Source organism: Rhinopithecus bieti, unplaced genomic scaffold (assembly GCF_001698545.2).
Source record: "Rhinopithecus bieti isolate Rb0 unplaced genomic scaffold, ASM169854v2 scaffold_36553, whole genome shotgun sequence".
Classification (NCBI taxonomy): Eukaryota; Metazoa; Chordata; class Mammalia; order Primates; family Cercopithecidae; genus Rhinopithecus; species Rhinopithecus bieti.
The window spans coordinates 73,552-95,863 of NW_016815774.1; the positions used below are offsets into that span (position 1 = coordinate 73,552).

General features: G+C 45.4%; 2 protein-coding genes across 13 annotated transcripts in view; both read right to left on the reverse strand.

Annotated features, from left to right (window-relative positions):
- ZNF76 (zinc finger protein 76) overlaps positions 1-11,944 on the reverse strand; it is a 40,807-nt gene extending 28,863 nt beyond the window's left edge. For 3 of the 8 annotated variants that reach the window (XM_017853603.1, XM_017853604.1, XM_017853600.1), the window contains exon 1: positions 11,578-11,705. The gene's annotated coding sequence lies outside the window, so the exon portion shown is untranslated. Of the gene's footprint in view, positions 1-11,577 lie in introns of all 8 variants that reach the window. The other 5 variants (XM_017853601.1, XM_017853598.1, XM_017853602.1 and 2 more) reach the window with 3 other exon arrangements.
- Positions 11,945-17,522: 5,578 nt separating this feature from the next.
- The window catches only part of SCUBE3 (signal peptide, CUB domain and EGF like domain containing 3), a 42,722-nt gene continuing 37,932 nt past the window's right edge, over positions 17,523-22,312 (reverse strand). For 3 of the 5 annotated variants that reach the window (XM_017853592.1, XM_017853595.1, XM_017853591.1), the window contains one exon: positions 17,523-22,049. In XM_017853592.1, coding sequence (XP_017709081.1) covers positions 21,900-22,049 — 150 coding nt within the window. In that variant the 3' untranslated portion in view covers positions 17,523-21,899. The remainder of the gene's footprint in view (positions 22,050-22,312) is intronic. The other 2 variants (XR_001881745.1, XM_017853594.1) reach the window with 2 other exon arrangements.

The window sequence follows — 22,312 nt, forward strand, 5'->3', positions numbered from 1 at the left end:
TATTTTGAGACAGAGTCTCAGGCTGAAGTGCAGTGGTGCAATCTCAGCTCACTGCAACCTCCAACTCCAGGGTTCAAGCGATTCTCCGACCTCAGCCTCCCAGGTAGCTGAGACTACAGACACGAGCCATCACACCCAGGAAATTTTTTGTATTTTTAGTAGAGACAGGGTTTTGCCATATTGGCCAGGCTGATCTCTAACTCCTGACCTCAGGTGATCTGCCCGCCTTGGCCTCCCAAAGTATTGGGATTACAGGCATGAGCCACTGTGTGGCAAAATCTGCTATATTCTTAACTCGAAGCAATGTCCATGAGGCAACAGAGAAACAGGCACAGTCATACATTGCTGGTGGTGAGAGAACATATTGGCACAATCTCTATGGAGGAGAGTTTGACAATATCAACCAAAATTACAAATGTACATATTATCTGACTCAGCAATTTCACATCTAGTCTACAGGTAGACGGACATGTGTGAAAATGGCACATGTCCAAGGTTACCTATGGCATCCCTGCATGTAATAAAAGCAAAAAATTAGAAACAGCATAAATGTCCATCAATACCAAACTTCCATACTATGTAGACATAAATGAGGAAGCTCCTTACATACTGACATGGCAAGATCTCCCAAATATAATGAATAAAAATGGCTAGGTATAAAACAGTGCCATTTATTTATTATTTATTTATGAGATGAAGTCTTGCTCTGTCGCCTAGGCGGGAGTGCAATGGCATGATCAAGGCCCACTGCAACCTCTGCCTCCCAGGTTCAACAGTGCTTTTTATGTACTGTCATCAGCATTAAAAAATCTGTGGGCTGGGCGCGGTGGCTCACACTTGTAATCTCACTTTGGTACGCTGAAGCAGTCGGATCACCAGGTCAAGAGGTCTAGACCATCCTGGCCAACATGGTGAAACCCCGTCTCTACTAAAAATACAAAAAATTAGCTTGGCAAGGTGGCATGCATCTGTAGTTCCAGCTACTCAGGAGTCTGAGGCAGGAGAATCGCTTGAACCCGGGAGGTGGTTGCAGTGAGCCAAGATTGCACCACTGCACTCCAGCCTGGTGATAGGGCGAGACTCCGTCTCAAACAAAGCAAGCAAGCAAGCAAGCAAGCAAGCAAGCAAGCAAGCAAACAAACAAACAAACAAAATCTGTGGAAGGTTAGTCAAGAAATTACTAACCAGGGTTGCCTGTGGAAGGATGACTGAGTGGGGATGATGATGGAAGGGTGAATTCTCAGGGAATATCCTTTATATTCCATGAAAAAAAAATGGCTGGGTGAGGTAGCTCACACCTATAATCAGCACTCTGGGAGGCCAAGGCAGGTGGATCACGAGGTCAGGAGTTTGAGACCAGCCTGGTTAACATAGTGAAATCCCATTTCTACTAAAAATACACAAATTAGCTGGGCATGGTGGCACATGCCTGTAGGCCCAGCTACTTGGGAGCCTTAGGCTGGAGAATCACTTGAACCCAGGAGGCAGAAGTTGCTGTGAGCCAAGATTGCACCACTGCATTCCAGCTTGGGCAAACAGAGCAAGACTTGGTCTCAATAAAAAAAAAATTAAAAAAAAAAAAAAAAAAAAAAGCTTTGAGAATGTGTTACCTATGCAACATAAATAAAAAACTAAAAATAGAAAGTCTAAATGCATGTTTTGTACTCCCTTTGTTGGTTACAGGAATATCTATGATTCTCCATACATAAGGAATGGAGAGTCCAGTGCTGATATGATGGATTCCATGTTACTGACCTATAGCAAAAACACATCTGAAAACTGCGCTTTGTGATTAATGGAGGCCATTCTATAATTTCATACGGAAAGCTGATCAGCTGAGCATGAGGCAACAGCAAGTCTTTACAGGACCTGAAGACATGGTGGCTTCAACATGTGTGTCCCCAGCCTGGTCACAAGGGTGTGTCTGGATGAAGCGGTAGCCTAAGCAGGGACTATGTTTCTCCTTCACTGCTCCATGTGGCCGCAGGACAGTATTTCCTAGGTTGAGATGATGATCTCAGAGAAAGAACCCTGGTCTTAGGCACACCTGCCAAATCCCCCATATCGAAGCCTCAGGTCAGTTCTACAATCTCAAAGAGCTCCCAGTTCCTTGGTTCTTATCTTAACTGTATGGGTCTCATGCTTTATCAACTATCCAAAAGTAGCAAGAACTCCCAACAAATGAAGTGATGAAGTGAGATAGTACCAGGCTAACAAGTTATATCTGGCCTTCCTAGGGATGAACTATTCACTAGAGGGCCAGCTCTAGGGGAGTGTCAAAGAGGCACTAGAAAAGAGGTGCTCTGGCTTCCAGGTAATGACAGTATAATGAGTCTGAGACCCTGAATGACCTGTCCAACATCACAAATCCTTCTGATTCTGAACTGGAAGTGAGGAGCCTGAGTACGCCTCATACTTTTTTTTTTTTTTCTGAGACGGAGTCTCGCTCTGTCGCCCAGGCTGGAGTGCAATGGCACGGTTTCGGCTCACCGCAACCTCTGCCTCCCAGGTTCAAGTGATTCTCCTGCCTCAGCCTCCCAAGTAGCTGGCACTACAGGCGCCCGCCACCACGCCTGGCTAATTTTTGTATTTTTAGTAGAGATGGGGTTTCACCATGTTTGCCAGGCTGGTCTCGAACTCCTGACCTCAGGTGAACCGCCTGCCTCGGCCTCCCAAAGTGCTGGGATTATAGACATGAGCCACCACACCGGGGTGACTTCATACTTTTGCCAGCAAAAGAGACAATTGCATAGGATTTGTGAGACCATCACCTTTCTATATCTTGACTGATAGCTGCCAGGGTAAAAGGCATTTGAAGTTTGTTGGCAGCTTTAGGAAACAGCACCCAAAACAGGTTAGGACCATCTGTTCAAGACAACGGCTTCAGCTGCACTTGGATTTGTATCTCAGGGATTTTTTCTTTTATTTTTTTTTGAAATGGGGTCTTGTTTTATAGCCCAGGCTGGAGAGCAGTGGTGCGATCTTGGCTCACTGTAACCTCCACCTCCCGGGTCCTGGTTCAGGCAATTCTCCTGCATGCCACCATGCCCAGCTAATTTTTGCATTTTTAGTAGAGATGGGGTTTCACCATATTGGCCAGGCTGGTCTTGAATTCCTGACTTCGTGATCCGCCCACCTCAGCCTCTCAAAGTGCTGGGTTTACAGGCGTGAGCCATTATGCCCGGCCGGGTTATTTTTTTTTTTTTCTTCACTCTCCAGGACAAAATTTCCCATTCCATTAAGTAGTGGATGTTGACTACGTCTCCTCTAAACTAGTTTTGTGGGTGACTAATTTTGTCGATTAGTATCAGCTATATCTTATACTCTTGTTTATCTGATCAAAGAGACTCTCCTCACGATATAATCGTAGACATCTAAATGACACAAGAATAAACACAGCCGCAGGGACAGTTTCCAGAGGCAGTTAAAGGGATACACTGCCACAGAGTGTGTTTTCCTTAACACTTGACTCTTTTAGGGGAAAATAACATTCTTACTCTCTGTTATAGTGATTATAATTTAAGTTCCTGGAGAGCATACCTTTCAGCCTAATTAGCACCTAACAAAGAATGTGCCCACAGATACCAAATGATTAACACCATTAGGTTACATAGCTAACTGAGCTCTTTAGTTCAAATTTGAATCCTGATTCAGTTCTGCTTACTGTAAGTTATCTAACTTGAACTCCTGAGACCAGATTTGAAACTCTTCATCTCCCACAGAACTGTGAGCTTCTAAGAGAAGCTCCTGGCAAGGAAGTAAATGTTGAACGAAAGAATGGAGGAGGGAAGGAAGTGAAGTCCCCATCACCCCAACCACTCCCAACTCTTCCCTAGCCCAGCTAAGTGGATGACTTTTCCCTCATCTGGAATACCATCTTGCCTCATCTGTAACATGCATGTTCACTGCTTCCATGGAGATCCAGGTCAGGAATAAGCTTTCCCTGGCTAATGTCACACTTCAGCCCCATGTGCTGTCTGCACTTGGCAGTGAAGCCACATGAAGGGGGGTTGTCTGTGGTGCTCCCCGAGGGCTCAGATTCATCTTCTCCATCATCGTATCTCATGTGACATAGCGCCCAGCACATGGCAGACACTCACTGGGTATTACTTTAGCAAATGAAGGAAGAAATCTTATTGCCAATACCACTACCTGGTGCAGAATTCAGCAGTTTCAAAAATGCTCTCAGATACACATATATTATCATGTTTATTCTGAGCACTTAACTCATCAACTCCCACCATAGGAGGGGCTGAGAAGACAGCTCATTTCTAGTCTAAAGTGGTCATTTTGGCTGGGGGTAGTGACTCATGCCTGTAATCCCAGCACCTTGGGAGACGGAGGCAGGTGGATGGCTTGAGCCCAGGAGTTCAAGGCCAGCCTGGGCAGCATGGTAAAACCCTGTCTCTACCAAAAATACAAAAATAAGACACGTGTGGTGGTGCCCATCTCTGTAGTCCCAGCTACTCAGGAGGCTGACATGGGAGGACTGATTAAGTGGGAGAGGCTGCTGCTGCAGTGAGCCTCCATGATTGCACCACTGCACTCCAGCCTGGGTGACAGAACAAGACCTTGTCAAAGAAACAGATAATAAAATAAAATAAAACAAAATAAAATAAAGCAGTCATTTTGCAGATGAAGAGAGAGGCCTGCATTGCCAGAGGAGTCCCACAGGATCACATAGCTACCAGTGTTCTTCCCATACTCCACTGTCTCTTGCCAGGTAATAGTGTTCTTTAATTTCCTGAAAGTAGACATTTCCTAGGCTCCAACAGACTTGAATATCTAGCTGCTTACTCAACATCTCGACTGTGATATGCAAAAAACACTTCAAACTTGACATGTTCAAGAGTAAATTCCTTATATCCTCCTTCTAACAACCTGCCCTCCTTCCAGGCTCCCCAATTTCAGTAGATTGGAATTCTACCATTTTGTTACTCAGGCCAAAAATGTGGGAGCCAGGCAGATCACGAGGTCAGGAGTTTGAGACCAGCCTGGCCAATATGGTGAAACCCCGTCTCTACCAAAAATACAAAAATTAGCCGGGCGTGCTGGCATGCACCTGTAGTCCCAGTTACTTAGGAGGCTGAGGCAGAAGAATCGCTTGAACCCAGGAGACAGAGGCTGCAGTGAGCCAAGATCGTGCCACTGCACTCCAGCATGGGCGACAGAGTGAGACTGTCTTGAAAAAAAAAAAAAAAAAAACAAACTTGTAGCCATCCTCAACTGCTATTTCTTTCACATATCACATCCAGTCCATCAGCAAATCCTGTTAGCTCCTTTCCAAATATATCCAGAAGCCAACCACTTCTCACTTTTCCATTGCTTCACCTTGGGTTCAAGCCACCAACTTCTCTTGCTTAGACTATTGTAGTAGCCTCCTAACCAGTTTCTCTCCTTCCATTTTTGCCACATTATAGCTTATTCTCAACACAGCAGTCAGAATGACCTTCTCAATATGGCAGGCCATGTTATTTATCTGCCTAGAATTCTCTAATGGCTACCATCTCACTCACAACTCACAGTAAAAGCCAGTGGCCTGTGTGATCTGCCCCCAATTCACCCCCACAGCAACATCTGCCATTTCTTCTCTCACTAATATACTGCAGCCATATTGGCTGGCTTACTCATGTTTCTTGAATATATAGGGCACATTCTTGCCTCAAGGCCTTTGTGTTTGCTGTTTTTCCTGACTGGAATAAACTTCCCCTAGATGTATGCTTGACTTACCCCCTAACTTCCTTCAGGTCTTTGCTCAAATGTTACCTTTTTAGTGGGACCCTCTGCAACTACCCTATTTAAAATTTTAACACCCAGAATCCTGGCACTTTCTTCTTCTTCTTCTTTTTTTTTTTTTTCTGAGACAGAGTCTTGCTCTGTAGCCCAGGCTAGAGTGCAGTAGCATGATCTCGGCTCACTGCAAACTCTGCCTCTTGGGTTGAAGTGATTCTCATGCCTCAGCCTCCCAAGTAGCTGGGATTACAGTTGCCTGCCACCACACCTGGCCTCATGTTATCTACCCACCCCGGCCTCCCAAAGTGCTGGGATTACAGGTGTGAGTCACTGTGCACAGCCTACTCTTGGCACTTTCTATCTTCCTTCTCTGCTTAATTTTCTCAATACATATTTTACTTATTTGTTTATTGTCTGTCTCTACCCTGTCCATTCCTCAAACGGTGAGCTCACTGCTCTATTCCCAGTACCTAGAAAAGTACCTGGCACACAGCAGATATTCACCAAATATTTGTGGGATGAATGAATCAGTGAATGAATGAATATATATACCTTTAGGATCTCCCAGTAACCTGAAAGCTTTAGGTAAGAAGGAGAAGACCCTAGTTGAGCTCTGGTCTCTCTCCAGCCCTGGATCCCTCTTTCCTCCTTACTGCCTCACCTGCTTCTCAGGTCCAGTCCAGCCCTATTCCACCAGAAACCACACCTAAGCTGGGAAGCAGGGCAACAGGCGCTTGATGCCAGGATGTTACAATTCCCAGGCCACCGGGTACAGAATTCTGCAGGGTGCTAATTTTTAAATTTAGCATCCTGATATCTTACAAACAGAAGAGGTCAGAGAAAGGTTAGGACTAAATATACTACTTAACCTAGATAACAGTACTGATTCAGAAACAGCAGCTTATTTGCTCTGAGATGTTTTCCAAGGAACAGTGCTAAATTTGCACTTGTTCACCTAGCTGCCTCTTCCTTTAATCTTTTTATAATGGATTTCCAACACACATAAAAACAGAAAGAATGGTATAATGAACCTCTTGAACCCATTACCCAACTTCAAAAATTACTAACATTTTGCCTCCTTGGTTTCCTGTTTCTTAATCGTCTCTGCAACCCACACTAAATATTTCAAACTAGCTGTTTTCTGGAGAACAGATTTATATAAGACAGCCCCTGATGCTGTTACCAGGCGGGCAGATCACAACCAGGAGATCAAGACCATCCTGGCTACTAAAAATACAAAAAGAAATTAGCCGGGCGTGGCAGCGTGCACCTGTAGTCCCAGCTACTCGGGAGGCTGAGACAGGAGAATGGCATGAAACTGGGAGGTAGAGCTTGCAGTGAGCCGAGATCGAGCCACTGCACTCCAGCCTGGGCGACAGAGTGAGACTCCGTCTCAAAAAAAAAAAAAAGGAAGTGTCTAAATTCCAGACTGTTTAAATCAAGGGACATGCCCATCATCATGTCTGAAGAACTTTGGGGAGGGGTATTGCTGTGTCCACAGAATGAATGTAGACATGAACTGCTTTTACTTGTGTCCACCTGATGCAGAATTTCTGAGTGAGTTTATTTAATCCAGCAAGTATTTACTGACTACCTGCTAAATATGAGGGATGAGATGAAGATAAAAGATAAAGAAAACCGGCCAGGCGCAGTGGCTCTTGCCTGTAATCCCAGCAATTTGGGAGGCCGAGGCGAGTGGATCACCTGAGGTCAGGAGTTTGAGACCAGACTGGCTAACATGGTGAAACCCCGTCTCTACTAAAAATACAAAAATTAGCTGGGCAGGGTTGCAGGCTCCTTAATACCAGCTACTTGGGAGGCTGAGGTGGGAGAATCACTTGAACTCGGGAGGAGGAGGTTGCAGTGAGCCGAGATTGCACCACTGTACTCCAGCCTGGGTGACAGACTCCATCTCAAAAAAAAAAAAAAAAAAAGAAAAGAAACCTAGTCTCTGTTCTCACAGAGCTCACAGGGTGGGGGTGAGAAAAGTACACAAATAACTCAAATACAAGGCAGAATAAGTTCTGTGCCCTAAGTAAATAAATCTAAGGCAAGAGCTCCTTTTTAAAATCCATCCACAGCAGTCGTAGAACCCAGGGTATACCCCTTCCTCAACTCTAGTTTTAGTTTCTGTTGTATGTATTGCTGTACAGCCAATAAGTACACTATAGGAGACCTGGGAATTTAGTGACCCACAGAATAGACTTTTGGATGTGGATCTTTGATGTCACATTTTGCTGCTGACTCTCCAGACTTCAGTGGGTGGAGATTATCAAGTTTTCCCAGGGCTTGGAAAACAATGAGGCTAATTCAGTGCCTGCAGAAGCTGACACCCAAAGCATTCTACCCTGAGGGCATATACAGCAAGCAGCTTCATAATGGGATAGGGCAGTGGGAGGGTGTCCAGGAGACACAGCTAGATTGATTCTGAAGGATTTCCAAGGGCTCTCTCCCTGCCCTCTAAAAAACCGAGATCCTTTGGTGATCTATTATCAGAAGTCATCAGAAGTTCCCAGAGAAGAGTGTAGTTCTCTGGATAAACCGAAGAGACTGATGAAGTTTGGTGGGACAGTGCAGCATATGAAGGAAGCAGAGCTGAAAGCAGCAGGGGCATAGGCATGGCCCTGGAGTTAGATACACAAGAGAGTGGAGGAAGAAAGGAGCAGAGCTGAGATGGAAGGGAGATTTATATTGTAATCGGTTATCAAGATGGGTGAGGTAAGGATGGCTGAGGGGACAAATAAGAGGAAGGCAGGAAGGGGAAGGCCCTGTGGAAGGGTGAAAGACAATCCAGGTTTGAAAAGGTGATCACTGAGGGAGGAATCTGAGAGGCAGGATCTCACAGGATACTGGGCAGGGGTATGAGAGGAGAGGCCTTAGAATGGGAGGGTGTGCAAGTTATACAGGATTGGTTCATGCTGGGATGGAAGGGGCTGATTCCATTGAAGCTAGTCGCATCAAGAGGTCACTAAATGAAGTACGAATTATATGAAGGTTTCAGGTCACAGAATGTGGCTGAGGATGGCAGAAGGTGGGGTGGTGGGAGTAGAACACTGAGACTAAAAATAGGATGAAAGACTACTGGACTAGAGGGTTTTAGAGCATACAGACACGTGGATTCCTGGGGCTAAGGGACTTAACAAGATGAAAGGATTTGGGGTAAAGTGCCAATGAGGTGGCAGACACTGTACGGTGAGTGAGCTCATGGGGTAAGGGCTGGGAGCATCAAAGATTCATAGAACAAGAGATATTTGGGCAAAGGATGAAGAGAGAAGTTGACTGGGTTCAACACACTACTCCAAAATAGGGCAACTTGAGAAAATGGCAGTAGGAAGGTCCCTCTCACTTTCTCCAAGGCTCTTCTTCCCTGAAGCAGATCACAAAACCTAGGAAGGATTTTTCTGACTTTCCCCTGAAGCAGGTCATAACACCCTCGTAGAGAGGTGCCCTCCCTGTACTCAGAGGAAAGGAGTACCCTTATCTGTGAAGACACAGGGACACAGAGAAGAGTCTGAACAAACAGGCCTTGCTAAGTTTCTCCCAGTTTATTACTATTTGATATTACCCTTTTTGCATTTTTTTTCACAACTATCCACTCTTCATCAAATCTAGTATAAAAATACACAAGGGTCTTCATTTCCTTATGAAGGCTCCTGTCACATAAAACTTACATTAAATAAATGTGTATAATCTTCTCGTTAAATCTTTCTTTTGTTATAGGGGCCTAAGCCATGAACCTAAAAAGATATTTTCCCTTCCCTACAAGGTGCAGGGGTTTCAAGGGTATATGAGATCAAAAGTTATGAACAGTAGGATGAGAAAGTCACCAACTTATGTGGCAAAGGGTAATAGAAACCTTGGGGGTCAGGGCCAGTATCGGTGGCTCATGCCTATAATCTCAACTACTTGAGAGGCTAAGGTGGGAGGATCGCTTGAGGCTAGGAGCTCAAGACCAGAAACCTTGGGGATCAAGGAATGAGCTGATGTTGGATTTAGGAATTACTAGAAAATAAGGAACAAGGAGCTGAGGTTGAGTAAGTTTGGGGGAAAGACAGGCAATGGAGTAGGGTTTTGTTTTGTTCTGTTTTTTTTAAACTGTGGGCTCAAATCTTAGCTCTGCTACTTAGCTATGTGAGTTTCTGGTTCATTTCTCTAAAACCAACCAACCAACCAAACAAAAAAATGGGAAGGGAAAATGGTAGATACAATAATAATTAACTCTTGGGGCTGTTGAGAGGTAAATTTAACTTACATATCCAGAGCTTGGCACACAGTAGGTATTCAGCAAGCCAATCGTTATTGAGGCAAAAATCAGGGTTAAGAACCACAGAAGTGAGGCTACAGCAGAGATGAGAAGATACGGATTCCAAAATGTCAATAGTAGCAATATAATGCAAGTTTTGGGCCACATGTTCAGTCTGTTGAATCCCTAGCACTCAGGACAGAGTAAGATCCATAGGAGCTTCTCATTTCTAACAACAGTGGCATGCTGAGTTCCCATGTGCCAGGCATGGTGCCTGGTGCTTTACATGTGTTATGTCAGGCACCACTATTTTCCTTCCTTAGCAGAGGTGGGGACTGAAGTTAAGACAGGCTAAATAATATACCCCAAGTCCCATAGCTGGAGAGCCAGAATCAGACTGGAACCTAGGTTTGTTATGAACTCAATACCCCCAAATGAAGCACTCTGCTCTGCTGCTTTGCAAACATGTTAACTGATGGAGCCTGATCAAGGGAAATGGGTATGCACTATTAAGAGTGAAGAGGGTGATCTGGGAATGAGGGAGTAAGGTTCATGATGCAAGCAGATCCTGGGGTGGGGTTACAAGAGGAAACTTCCAGGGTGGGGTACAAAAATGATTGCAAAAAATTATTATCTTGACTGAGAATTGCAGAATTTCACAATTTCACAGATGGAAGGAAACTCAAAAGATCATCTAACCCAACCTCATCACAGTCATTTTGAGAAACTAAGGTCCAGACTGAGGAGGGGACTTCTCCCAGGTTCCTAAAGCACAGCAGTGACAGAGTTGGGACCACACACTGGACTGGCTCTAGACTGATCCAGAATTCTCTGATGCCTCCAATTATTACTACTTCATATTAATCTCTATATCCTCCTCAGCACCAGAAAGGTGCTGGACGCTTGTAAGTCATGTGCTGATTGACACTGAAGGGCTGGGAGCACAGAGAGAGATGCCAGTGGGGGTGATTTTAGGATAAAGGCAGACGTGGAATAAGGGTCATAGGGCTACAGGGCAAGGATACTGAGGGCTGTGTAGAAGATGAGTGGGTGGAAAACTATTGGAGTAGGGCTTAGGAGTTGCCAGCACAGTTTTGAGGGGAGTCACCGAGTTTGTGGGGAAGACAGGGTAGAATCGTAGGGTTACTGGGCCAGGAGGGTCACCCAGGTTTGGGGGTCACTAAGGAGGAGTGTGGGGATCTTAGGGTCATGTGAGTTATCGGATTAAAACCGAGGGAGTCAGTGGTTGGTGGGTCTCTGAGAAGTGCTGGGGAAATTCTTGGGTTAGCTGCCAATGAATAATAACCAACGGTTACCTGGTGAGGTCTTGGGGTCAGTGGGTGGGGCGTGGGGTCACAGCGGTGGAGGCGGGCGCCGTCACGGGGTGGGGTTTGGGAGTCACGGGGGAGGAGCCGCAGGGCGGAAAAGAGGGGCAGGGACCCTGGGTGGGGAAGAGGGCCCGGCCGCGGTCCAGCGGCCAGGCCGCCCTGCTAAGGCCGGAGGGAGGTGGGCACGCCGGGCTCGGGACCTTCCCGGGGCCCTGCGCCCGCCCGGCCTCCCGCCCTGGGCATGGTGGACCCATTCTTCCCGCAGCCACCAACCTGACAGCCCCCGAGGGCAACTCCGCCGACAGACCGCCATGCACCGGGCCCCGCCACCAGCGCCGGCCCCACAACCCGCCTGCGCCATAGCCCGCCCGCCCGCGCGCAGCTTGCCTCGCGCGATATCCAGGTTCCAGGGCCGCCGCACTTTCCTCTCCTCTTGGCGCGCCTCTACCGGGCCCCGGAACCCGTATAGAAAATACCGGGCACGCTCCACCCCGCCCCCCGCTTCGCCGCGGCAGCCATCCAACTTATCCTGGTTCCGGGGCTCCTGGAGCCCAGGCCGCCGAGATCTGAACCGAGCTCCTCGGAGCCCGGCCCCTCTCCCAGGCCGGGGTGACGCATGGCCAGAGAGGCTGAGCGCCCAGGGAAGGCGTGCTGACGTCACGACGCCCGGGTCAGGGCCCGGGCGCGGCTCGGAGCCAGGTCGTCGCTATAGCAATCGGGAATCTCTACCTGTCCCTTCCAAGGATTCGGTCCACCTGAAGCGTGAGGAGGTGGTGGAGGCCCCAAGGGCTCTGCGCTGTCACTTCCGCGGCCTGCGGGCGAGAAGGTGCGCTTCGGGAGTAGCGCGGGAGGACAGGAGGCGCAGGTTGTGAGGGACGCAGGCCGGGGCTTCCGTCTCTGTCCTCCGAGCTCAGAGCCCCCAGGCTTCTTCCCGGCCGCGCGCTCAGCACTCACTGTCTTACGGTCCCGAAGCGCTTTAAGGTGCGCAGTCCGCAGGCCTTGCCTACTGATCTTCGAGCCATCCCTTGAAGGAAGCAGTTGCAGGTATTAAGAGCTCCTTATTGAAAAGGACGATATAGAGGGGCGGTGAGGGACTCGCCGCCTCAGGGAGGGCGCCCTGGCGGTCCTCTCAGGTTCTCTCTCTTTCCCCCGTCAGCCCCACCGTCAGGCTCGAAACCGCCTACTCCCTTTTGTAGGCTTGCTTTGAGGTGAACATAAAAACCAAGCCCCTTTACTATTTCCCTGCTAGGAGGGGCTGCGATTGGGAAATTTTCAGAAACCTGAGGGAAAATTAAAAGGGAGCGAGCTTTCAGTAAAAAATCAAATTAAAAGGAGGGGCGTTAGAGAAGGAACTGGTAAAGATTGCCTTTTAGGAGAGGAACTGGGTGCCTGGAGGAATGAGGTGAGAAACTTTCCCCTCTCTATCCTTTCAGACTTCAACTGGTTTCTTTTGTATCTTCCCCGCCCCGAAAACAATTTAACTTAATAAGAATAATTTTTAAAGGACGTAAACTAGACACAGTTACAAAGTACGGGGTTTGGGGCTTGTGGTAGCTAAAGATGTCTTTGTAGACAAGGGCGTCCTTTTCCTCTCCTGCCTGAAGAACTTAACTCGAAAGCCCCACTTTAAGTCTTAGACATCCCTTCTTCCTGATCTGATTTGTTCTGGCTGGGACCAGAGTTAAGTTTAGGTAGGCCAGTGAGTGGCAACTGATGGTTAGAATTCCTGTGATTAGAATTAATCCTTTCTATATCTCCTAGTGTGGAAATAAACTGCCTGGCCACTATGCTGCCCTCTTTCCATTCCTTTTTGGTGGAAGTTTGACAAGTTATTTACCATAGAAAATAACTTACAGGCCGGGCGCGGTGGCTCACGCCTGTAATCCCAGCACTTTGGGAGGCTGAGGCGGGCGGATCACGAGGTCAGGAGCTCGAGACCAGCCTGGCCAACATAGTGAAACCCTCTCTACTAAAAATACAAAAAATACAAAAAGTTAGCTGGGCGTGGTGGCGGGCGTCTGTAATCCCAGCTACTTGGGAGGCTGAGGCAGGAGAATTACTTGAACCTGGGAGGCCGAGGTTGCAGTGAGCCGAGATCGCACATTGCACTCCAGCACAGGCAACAGTGTGAGACTCCGTCTCAAAAAAAAAAAGAAAAGAAAAGAAAAGAAAATACCTTATAGATACAGAGAGAGGATTAAGTAGCTCCTCTAATATGAATTGAGGGTTAGAAATACAGGAGGGAATAGAACTCAGGCTGTACCTGAGTTTGTCCCTTTCGAACCACCCTTTTTCCATAGCAATATATATATATTGTGGGTCCCGAGGTCAGGAGTTCGAAACCAGCCTGGCCAAGATGGTGAAACCCCGTCTCTACTAAAAATACAAAAATTAGCTGGGCATGGTGTTGTGTGCCTGTAGTCCTAGCTACTCGAGAGGCTGAGGCTGAGAATCACTTGAACCTGGGGCGTGGAGGTTGCAGTGAGCTGAGATTGTACTCTAGCCTGGGTGACAGAGCAAGACTCTGTCTCAATAAAAAAAAAAGTATCCGGTGGATTCCAAGTACCGTAAAAATCTAATGCCTACCATCATCCACTTAAAAATATATGAACAAGCGCTTCAACAGAAATTTCATACGGTTCTCTTTCTCCTTAAACTTCTAATTCCATTCACTTCCTGTAATTATTAGTATATAATTTACTAAACTTTTTTTTACTAAATGTTACTAAATATTTACTAAATTTTCCTAAATATTTTAACGTTTTATGACTTGTGAAACCTAAAAGTACAATTTTTATTGAAACTGCATCTTTTAATGAGAAATATGGTGTTTCTCCCCAGTTAGTTCAGGTATTCATGGATTAATATTACCTAATGGTAGAAGGAGATAAGGTGCAACATCAATCCTTTACCTGTTTTTTATTTTTATAGACATGAGCATTGAGAAACCTTGTTTCCACAACTGGGAAAGGAAGAGATTTGTTACAATGATATTCTTTGAGTCTTTGAACTTCTAAATTATATGCCGACAATCACAGAGTGATCTATTAATATTGTCAAATACTATCAAATAGAGTCTTTTAATTTTGTTAAAAGCAAAGGATTAGAAACCATTGAACTTCCAAAAGGATTTAGAGTCTCAGTTTCAGTTTTATTAAACATGATTATTAATTATCTGTGACCTTTACACTCAGAGACACTTTGTTAATCAGATATTGATTTCCATACTTCTTTGCCAACACAATATTTTTTGATAAAATTCTTTAATTATTACATGTTTTCAAGAGCTTTTTATTAAACTGAAATGCAGATTCAGCTCATTCACTGTATAGAAAACAACTGCCATTTGTGGAATTGGCAAAGCCAGTTTTCATTTCAAACCAATCAGCCAAATCAGACCTACTTTCTGTTAGAAAATTGTCTGACTTTATTCTTCCATTCAAATAAATATGTTAACATTCATTTTGAGGAATATTATAAAAATTACTAGGAAATAAGTGATTATAGCTTATAAAATGGACCACTAATAAACCAGTCAAGACTAAAATTATTTAGACCTACTATTAACATAGTAAATGGTAAAAATGAGATAGTACTGTTTGTCATATAATTAGGAATAATGCTGTATAATGTATAGTTAAATCCATCAGTTTTGAGAAGTCATATAGGAGGCATATATTCCCTTAGTAAATGTGTGTGCCTGCTGTCATCAAACTCTTGTTGTTCAGCTTTTGGGAATAATTAAATGAGAATCATGTCTAAAAATCAGAAATAACTAATAATCTTGTTACACAAATTTTTTTCTTCTGTATTTTTTAGAAAGGAAAGCTATATTTGCTGAGAAATAATGAATTGAGCAGCTGGCAATTTCATTTTTTACTAGGAGGTAGAAAATAATAAACATTTTATAAGATAAAATAGGAAAACTGATTACAATGGGAATATTTTGATATGAAGTGGAAAATAATTGCTCCCTCCCAGCTCCCCAGGTTTTTACACCCTGGACCATGCATCAAAATTCAGTGTAGGGGAGAGATATTACTTCTTTTGTAAAGTAAGACAAGGACTATGGTGAAAGTGGGGGCAGTGGTAGAATGGAGAATGTGCATGAATATGTCAGCTGGCTCCCAAACGGGTTGGTTTTAGATTTTTTTTTTTTTTGAGACGGAGTCTTGCTCTGTCACCCAGGCTGGAGTGCAGTGGCCCGATCTCAGCTCACTGTAACCTTCGCCTCCCAGGTTTAAGCGATTTTCCTGCCTCAGCCTCCTGAGTAGCTGAGTAGCCACCACGCCCGGCTAATTTTTGTATTTTTAGTAGAGATGGGGTTTCACCATGTTGGTCATTCTGGTCTCAAACTCCTGACCTCGTGATCTGCCTGCCTCGGCCTCCCAAAGTGCGAGGATTACAGGCGTGAGCCACCGTGCCTGGCCTTTTCTTTTTTTGAGATGAAGTTTCGCTCCTGTTGCCCAGGCTGGAGTACAGTGGCACGACCTTGGCTTACTGCCACCTCTGCCTTCTGGGTTCAAGCAATTCTCATGCCTCAGTCTGCCAAGTAGCTGGGATTACAGGTGCCTGCCACCACACCCAGCTATCTTTTTTTTTTTTTTTTTCCTGAGATGGAGTCTTGCTCTGTTACTCAGGCTGGAGTGCAGTGGCCCAATTCAGCTCACTGCAACCTCCCCTTCCTAGGTTCAAGTGATTCTCCTGCCTCAGCCTCCTGGGTAGCTGTGATTACAGGTGTGCACCACCACACCCGGTTAATTTTTGTATTTTTAGTAAAGACGGGGTTTCACTATGTTGGCCAGGCTGGTCTCGAACTCTTACCTCAGGTGATCCGCCCACCACAGCCTCCCAAAGTGCTGGGATTACAGGTGTGAGCCAGTGCACCTGGCCTGGTTTTAGAAAATATTTTCTAGGGAAGAGAAGATCTGGAACTTTATTCCTTTAAAACTCTCCTCAGACTGATTTGAGGCTATTGCCTGGGTATTCCTTGCAGTCTTCACATACCCTAGGAATATCTTCATTTACCCCACTTGGAAGACTTCTTAATATAGGAATATCGAAACTCCAGTGTCCCTGACTATCCATTATTTTGAGACACCAAAGCAAATGTCCTAGCAAGTAAGGAGGAAGACTTGTTCTTGGAATAGAAGTGAGTTATGAGAGAAGTCAAAGAGAATGGCTCCAAGTTCGTATAGTGTGAAGGTCAGGGATACAGTCCTTGGCTTTGCAGTTCTGGAAGTGTGATTTTGGGTCAGTCCACACAAAGGTGTTCATGTTTTGTCACATTAAATCAAACTCATAGGAAGTTAATGTACATAATAGAATGCTAGTGCATTCTTTTATACTTATAGCCACCAAGTGAACTGGATTATTGCCCCTGTTGGGGAAATCTTAACTGGGAAGATCAATTATAATCAGAAAGTTACATGAGGAGTGTGGATCTTGAGCATGGCGATTGTCAATGAGCTGATGAGCAAGTGCTCACTACCTGGCATATAATAGGAGCTCAGTAATTATGGAATGAAGGTACTTCATCTATATCTTCATTATAGATGCTAAAGGGTAAGTTTAAGATTCTGATAGGCCACCCCAACATGTTTTTTGATCAGGTAGATTTTTCCTTGTTCCTCAAGTTATATTCTTAAATGGCTGTATCATGTAGATATTAAATCCAATAAAATTTCATGTCAGGGAATTATATAATTGCGACAGCTAAGTTTTATCTATCATATCTGAGCCTAGAAATTGGGACTGTTCATTTATAAAAGAGATTGGAGATTGTCTTCTTGTGCCCTGTAGGAGTAGTGATGGTGGTAGTGACTAAATGATCTGTATGTCACAATACTATTTGGTGGCTAAGAGTGTACTGCATACAAAGAATGACACTGGGTGACCCTCAGTGCTGGCACTTTCCTAGAGGTGGGACATCCTGACTAGGGAGGTGCTGAACCACCTGTGGGCTGGCCAGCTGTTGTGGACTGTACTGTGGTGAAGAGGAACAATAAATTTTCCCCACTCCTTAGATCCCCCTCAGGAGATAATACTTGATACTGCTTTTAAGGATAGACAAAAGACAAGCCTTTTCAAATTTTAAAATCATTAGGGATGAGTTGCCAAAAAATTTGGGTTTTATCTGGAAGCTAGAAGACATTATCTCCTCAAGGCTTTTTCTGGCTCCAGGATAAGCTATTGAGATAGAGGAAAAGATGCTGGGCTGAGGAGTTTCATTTAGTATTTTAATAATAATAAAAAAGACATACAAAATCCAAACATTTCTTTTTACAATTCAGATACATATTTTTCCCCAAGTGCAAAATACTCTATGAACTGCATCACTTGCTGTTTATTGTTGATTGTGTAGGAGATGCTTACTAAATTGGCAGCAGTGGAAGGCAGATATAAATACAATATTTTGAGATTTCTTCTGCATTTAACAAAAAGCCTCCCACATGGCGATGATTATTCTGAAACTTGAGTTCAGGTCACACAGAAGAATAAAGTTTTCAGTTTGTTCAAACTGCTACAGCCTGTGGTGTCTAAAAAAGCTGATGACCATTGGGGGTTCTATTCCTTCTAATCATATATTTCCCTGTACAAATAATGGCACAAGGACAGGGTGTGCTACTTTTTAGACGGGTCAAATCTTAAAATATCCTTGTGTTGTTTGCTCCCACTTTTCTCTTACTGTGCTTAAGAAAGAAACCTGGAGAGTTAACATGTTCTGCTTATGGTCAGTTATACTTTGTCTTGGTACTCCTTGTTTGTGGCTGTAATACTGAGGTTAAACAGCAAATACAAAAGTTTGAATGCTCTATAACGTTCTCTGACATTTTGAGATATGACCTCATAATCCATTCCAGAGTCACCTCAAACATGTATATAGAGAACATTTCTCATATATAAAAAGTTTCTCTAGGGCCAAAGACCAGGACTGTGTTACTGAATTTTCAGCAACAAATCTGAGTCTCCACTACCTCAAACTGACCAAATCTTGGGGGCTGTTAAAGCAGTCACAGCTCAGTGCCAGCCTTTGGGGATTTCTAGGCCTGGGGCAGGCAGCTCACATCCAGGATCTGGTCAGTTTTCTTCTGACTCCAAGAGTTGTCTCAGGTTGCAGGAATAGGCATGGCCTGATAATATAGAAAGAAGGAGGCAGAGAAGTAAAGAGGAGCTGCCATGTTGCTGAGGATATAAGTGCCTTTCTGGTATGCATCACTTGGTGCGTGAAGCCCTCCCATTTCCAGGCTCAGAGCAAGTGAGGTTTTGTACTAAGATGAATGGAGGCCCCACAGTACTGTAGCCCCACACCCTACCCTGCAGAGAGGCCTCTGGGTTGCTTCATGAAGGGTTCCTATTTATACCATCTTTCCATTTCCCTCCAATGATAAAAACCTCTCTTCTGTCTGACCTGTAAAGACCTAGAACGTCCCTGAGCATTGACTCATTCAGTCCACTTAACCCCTAGTTTGATGTCCCAGGGCCAGCTTCCTCCATAGGTTCAGCAGCAGCTTTGCCTGGGTTCTGAACCCTCCAACTTGGAGGACCTAAATTAAACTTGGTGGACAATAGCAGGTTTTTACCTGCTCACCAAGATCTGCCTTGACATCAATTAAGAAGCCTAGTGGTCTATGTCTTCCATACTGTGGAACTCATTTGCAGGTCTCATAAACCATGGAATAAATGGTTGGAGGATGTGTATTTGTATATTTGTATGTATGGTGTCACAGCAAAGGAAGGGAGAAAGGAGAAGCCAGACCCTGAAGGCATAAGTTGAGAAGCATGGTCACTGTTTGGCTTTCCAAGAGATGCAAAACGGCTGGCAGAGAGGAATCAGAAAGTTATCCTAGGCTGGGCGCGGTGGTTCATGCCTGTAATCCCAGCACTTTGGGAGGCCGAGGTGGGTGGATCACCTCAGGTCAGGAGTTCAAGACTAGCCTGGCAACCTGGTGAAACCCCATATCTACTAAAAATACAAAGATTATCTGGGCGTGGTGGCGCATACCTGTAATCCTAGCTACTCGGGAGGCCGAGGCAGAATTGCTTCAGTCTGGGAGACAGAGGTTGCAGGAGGCCAAGAGAGCACCATTGCACTCCAGCCTGGGCGAGAGAGCGAGACTCCATCTCGAAAAAAAAAAAAAAAAAAGGGTATCCTAGCTTCTGGTGGAGAATTAGGATAGTCAGAGTTGATTAAAGAAGTTTTCATGGTGCTTCCTGGGAAGTACAGAGACACTCCTACTAAATGACCATTTCCCGTGTTTGGAAGCAGCCATTTTGCATCTTTACAGTGGCCCTCCTTGACCCAGAAAGACAAAGGTAGCCAGACACTCTACCCACAAGGGCCATGATGTTGGCTAATGGTTGTCAGGGAATCTAGCTGTGTCATTGGCTACCTACTGCTATGGCCATTTTGGCTGATGAATGCTACCGATGGGAGGGTAGGGGGTCAGACTCCTTTATTTAGTGTTGAGTCTCCTGGGGGAGCAGTAGCCTAGGACAGTTACCTAGAAATGAACCTGAGCTGTTCTGTGAGTTACCAGGGGAGTTAAAAAAAATAAAAAAATTTTAAAAAGTAATGAACCTGAGGAGTCAGTTGGTAGCCTTTGATTGATTGGGACTACAGCTTTGGGGGAGCTAGGGTGAGAAAACAGAAAATAATTTTATAGGCAGCAGTTGGATTAAGGGCAGAATGTGTGCAGGCTTTGGGCTTGGGCATGGACTTGATTCTTCGTCCATTTGATTCTTTCTTCGTTTTGAAAAACAGTAGTTGAGGAAGCTAAGCTTGAAGTCAACTTTAAGAGGGAAGTGACCAGAGCCAGGCAAATAATCTGATGCCTTCTGTCTTATTCTTGGCTCCCACAGCTTTGTCTCTGGCCTCAGGACCCTGAATCAGCCCATCCCCAGGTGGTATGTCCTCGTCCTCTTCCATGTGTACACCAGGGGATAACAGGATGAAGACAGGGAAAAGATGGAGGTTTTCCCTACTTGGGGTAGAGAATCACTGACCAGTTCCATTGGCCTCTACAATCATGAGGTCCACGCTGACTCCATGGAGAGGCATAGGGATAGCAGGATTGGTTTAGCAAACATAGGTCTCTCTCCTTCCTGCGCCATCAAATCCCCAGAATTACTTTCCTGCACATTAGATGCCTCTGCACAATTACCCTGGATTACCACAGCCAAGGGCTCTAGGTGGCCAGTTGGTGGCATAGAGACAGATCAGATGCTCCAGCACTCAAGGTTCATGAGATTCAAAACCAATTTTCTTCCACTCCAAACATACACTCTTTTCTCTTGGGCAGCTATAAATAGGGTTTTGCTAATAGAGGAAAAAGAAACAAAAACAAAAAACAAACCCAGAAAACAAAAACCCCTCCGTCTAGACAACATAGAAAGACTCAAAATGATTGCACTTATTAGGTGTGGACAGGGTGGGCAGGAGGCTCGCCAAGTGCACACACATTCCTTTTGCTGCCCACAGCCTGAGGCCAGAGGTAGGTGGCTCCAGGCTGGCTGCAGAGTGGGGTCCTCTTTGGTGAAGCCCACAAGCCAGCTGGGGCTACAAGGGAAAAACAACTGTAGGGCAAGGCCTAGGCTGGCTTCAGGTCAACAGCCATGTTTCTTTAAGGACAACATGTAGCAAGAGGAGTAGGGCTCCCCCAGGGAGCATCACATGGGGCCGAGGAGGTGGCTGGGCCAGGGAAGACAAGTAAGAAAAGGGATTAGTGTTTGAAGTTGACTTCCAATTGTTCTGTGTCTAGTCCTTTAGATGATACATTTTTTTCTTTCTGTTTTCTTTTTTTTGGCAATGCTTTAAAACCTGGTTTCTGTCCTGCAGAGCTACAGTCCTTCTCTCAGGGAGCTACAGCGGGGCATTTAACATGACAATGCCTGCTGCTCTTCCTCATTTAGCCGGTGTCCACTAACTCGGTGTTGTGGGCCATTTGTAAACCCTTATGGAGTAGACCCCAGGCAGACATGTGGGGAAAGAAAGAGAGGATCTATATAGACAAGAAAGCTGGCCATGTGGGAAGTACAGAGCTCAAACCATGTGCCCCAGAGGACTGGTGCTGGCATTAAGCCTGTAAATCAAAGGCTTCTTTGGCAGGACCCTGGGCTGTTAGAATCACCCTAGGGAGCAGAGCCAGGGGACATTTTGGCTCCTGACTAGCAAGGCACAACCCTATAATGGCAGAAGCCTTTCTTTCCCCTCCCCGTTCCCCACTAGACCCACTTCCTTCATGGGCCTTTAGCACCCTTCCAAGCTTATGGGGTCAGGAATGTGAGCTGGTAAAATGGGCAGTGGAAGGCGCTGTACTGTTTCTTTACTTCTGAGGGGGACTAGAGCCAGTACTGAATGGCTTTTCTAGGGAGCATGTTAGAAAAGGGGAAACAGTAGAGAGGCAGGCAGAGAGAGACAAAGAAAAGAAACTAGAAAGACATAAAGGGAGAGTGCCTGGTCTGTGTAGTGATAGTTTTTTTTTTTCCTTCCAAAAAGAGAGGAGAGAGTTCCTTGTCTGAGAGTAGGGGGCTGCCGGCTCTGAGGGCTAAGGAGTCTGGGGGCTTAAAAAATTGGGTCTCTGAGCCTAGGATTACTATTTGTAGGGCCTCAGGAAGCTGGAAACTTTGGAGCGGAGCAGCTTGATGAAGGATTTTGGCAGCATCTCCTTGTGTTTCTCTGTGTACTTGAAGTAGTTCTGGGGGTGGGCTAGCACCTCAAAGAAGGCCTTGATGAGCTTCTTGTCCTGCAAAGGATGGCAGGGATCAATGTCAGCCTCAGCGTCAGGGGTGGGAAAGAGGAACACCATGACTCAGCAGCCCTTCTTGATGTCTACTAGGCATCCTACACTGAATATATCCAGAGGGCAACTCTGGATTCCCATTCCCAACATCTGTCCCTATTCTGGAATTCCACAACTGAGTCAGTGGCAGCTCCATCCTTCTGTTGCTTAGGCCCCAATCCTTGGAGCCATCCTTGAATGCTCTTTCTTGCTTACAAGTATAGCAA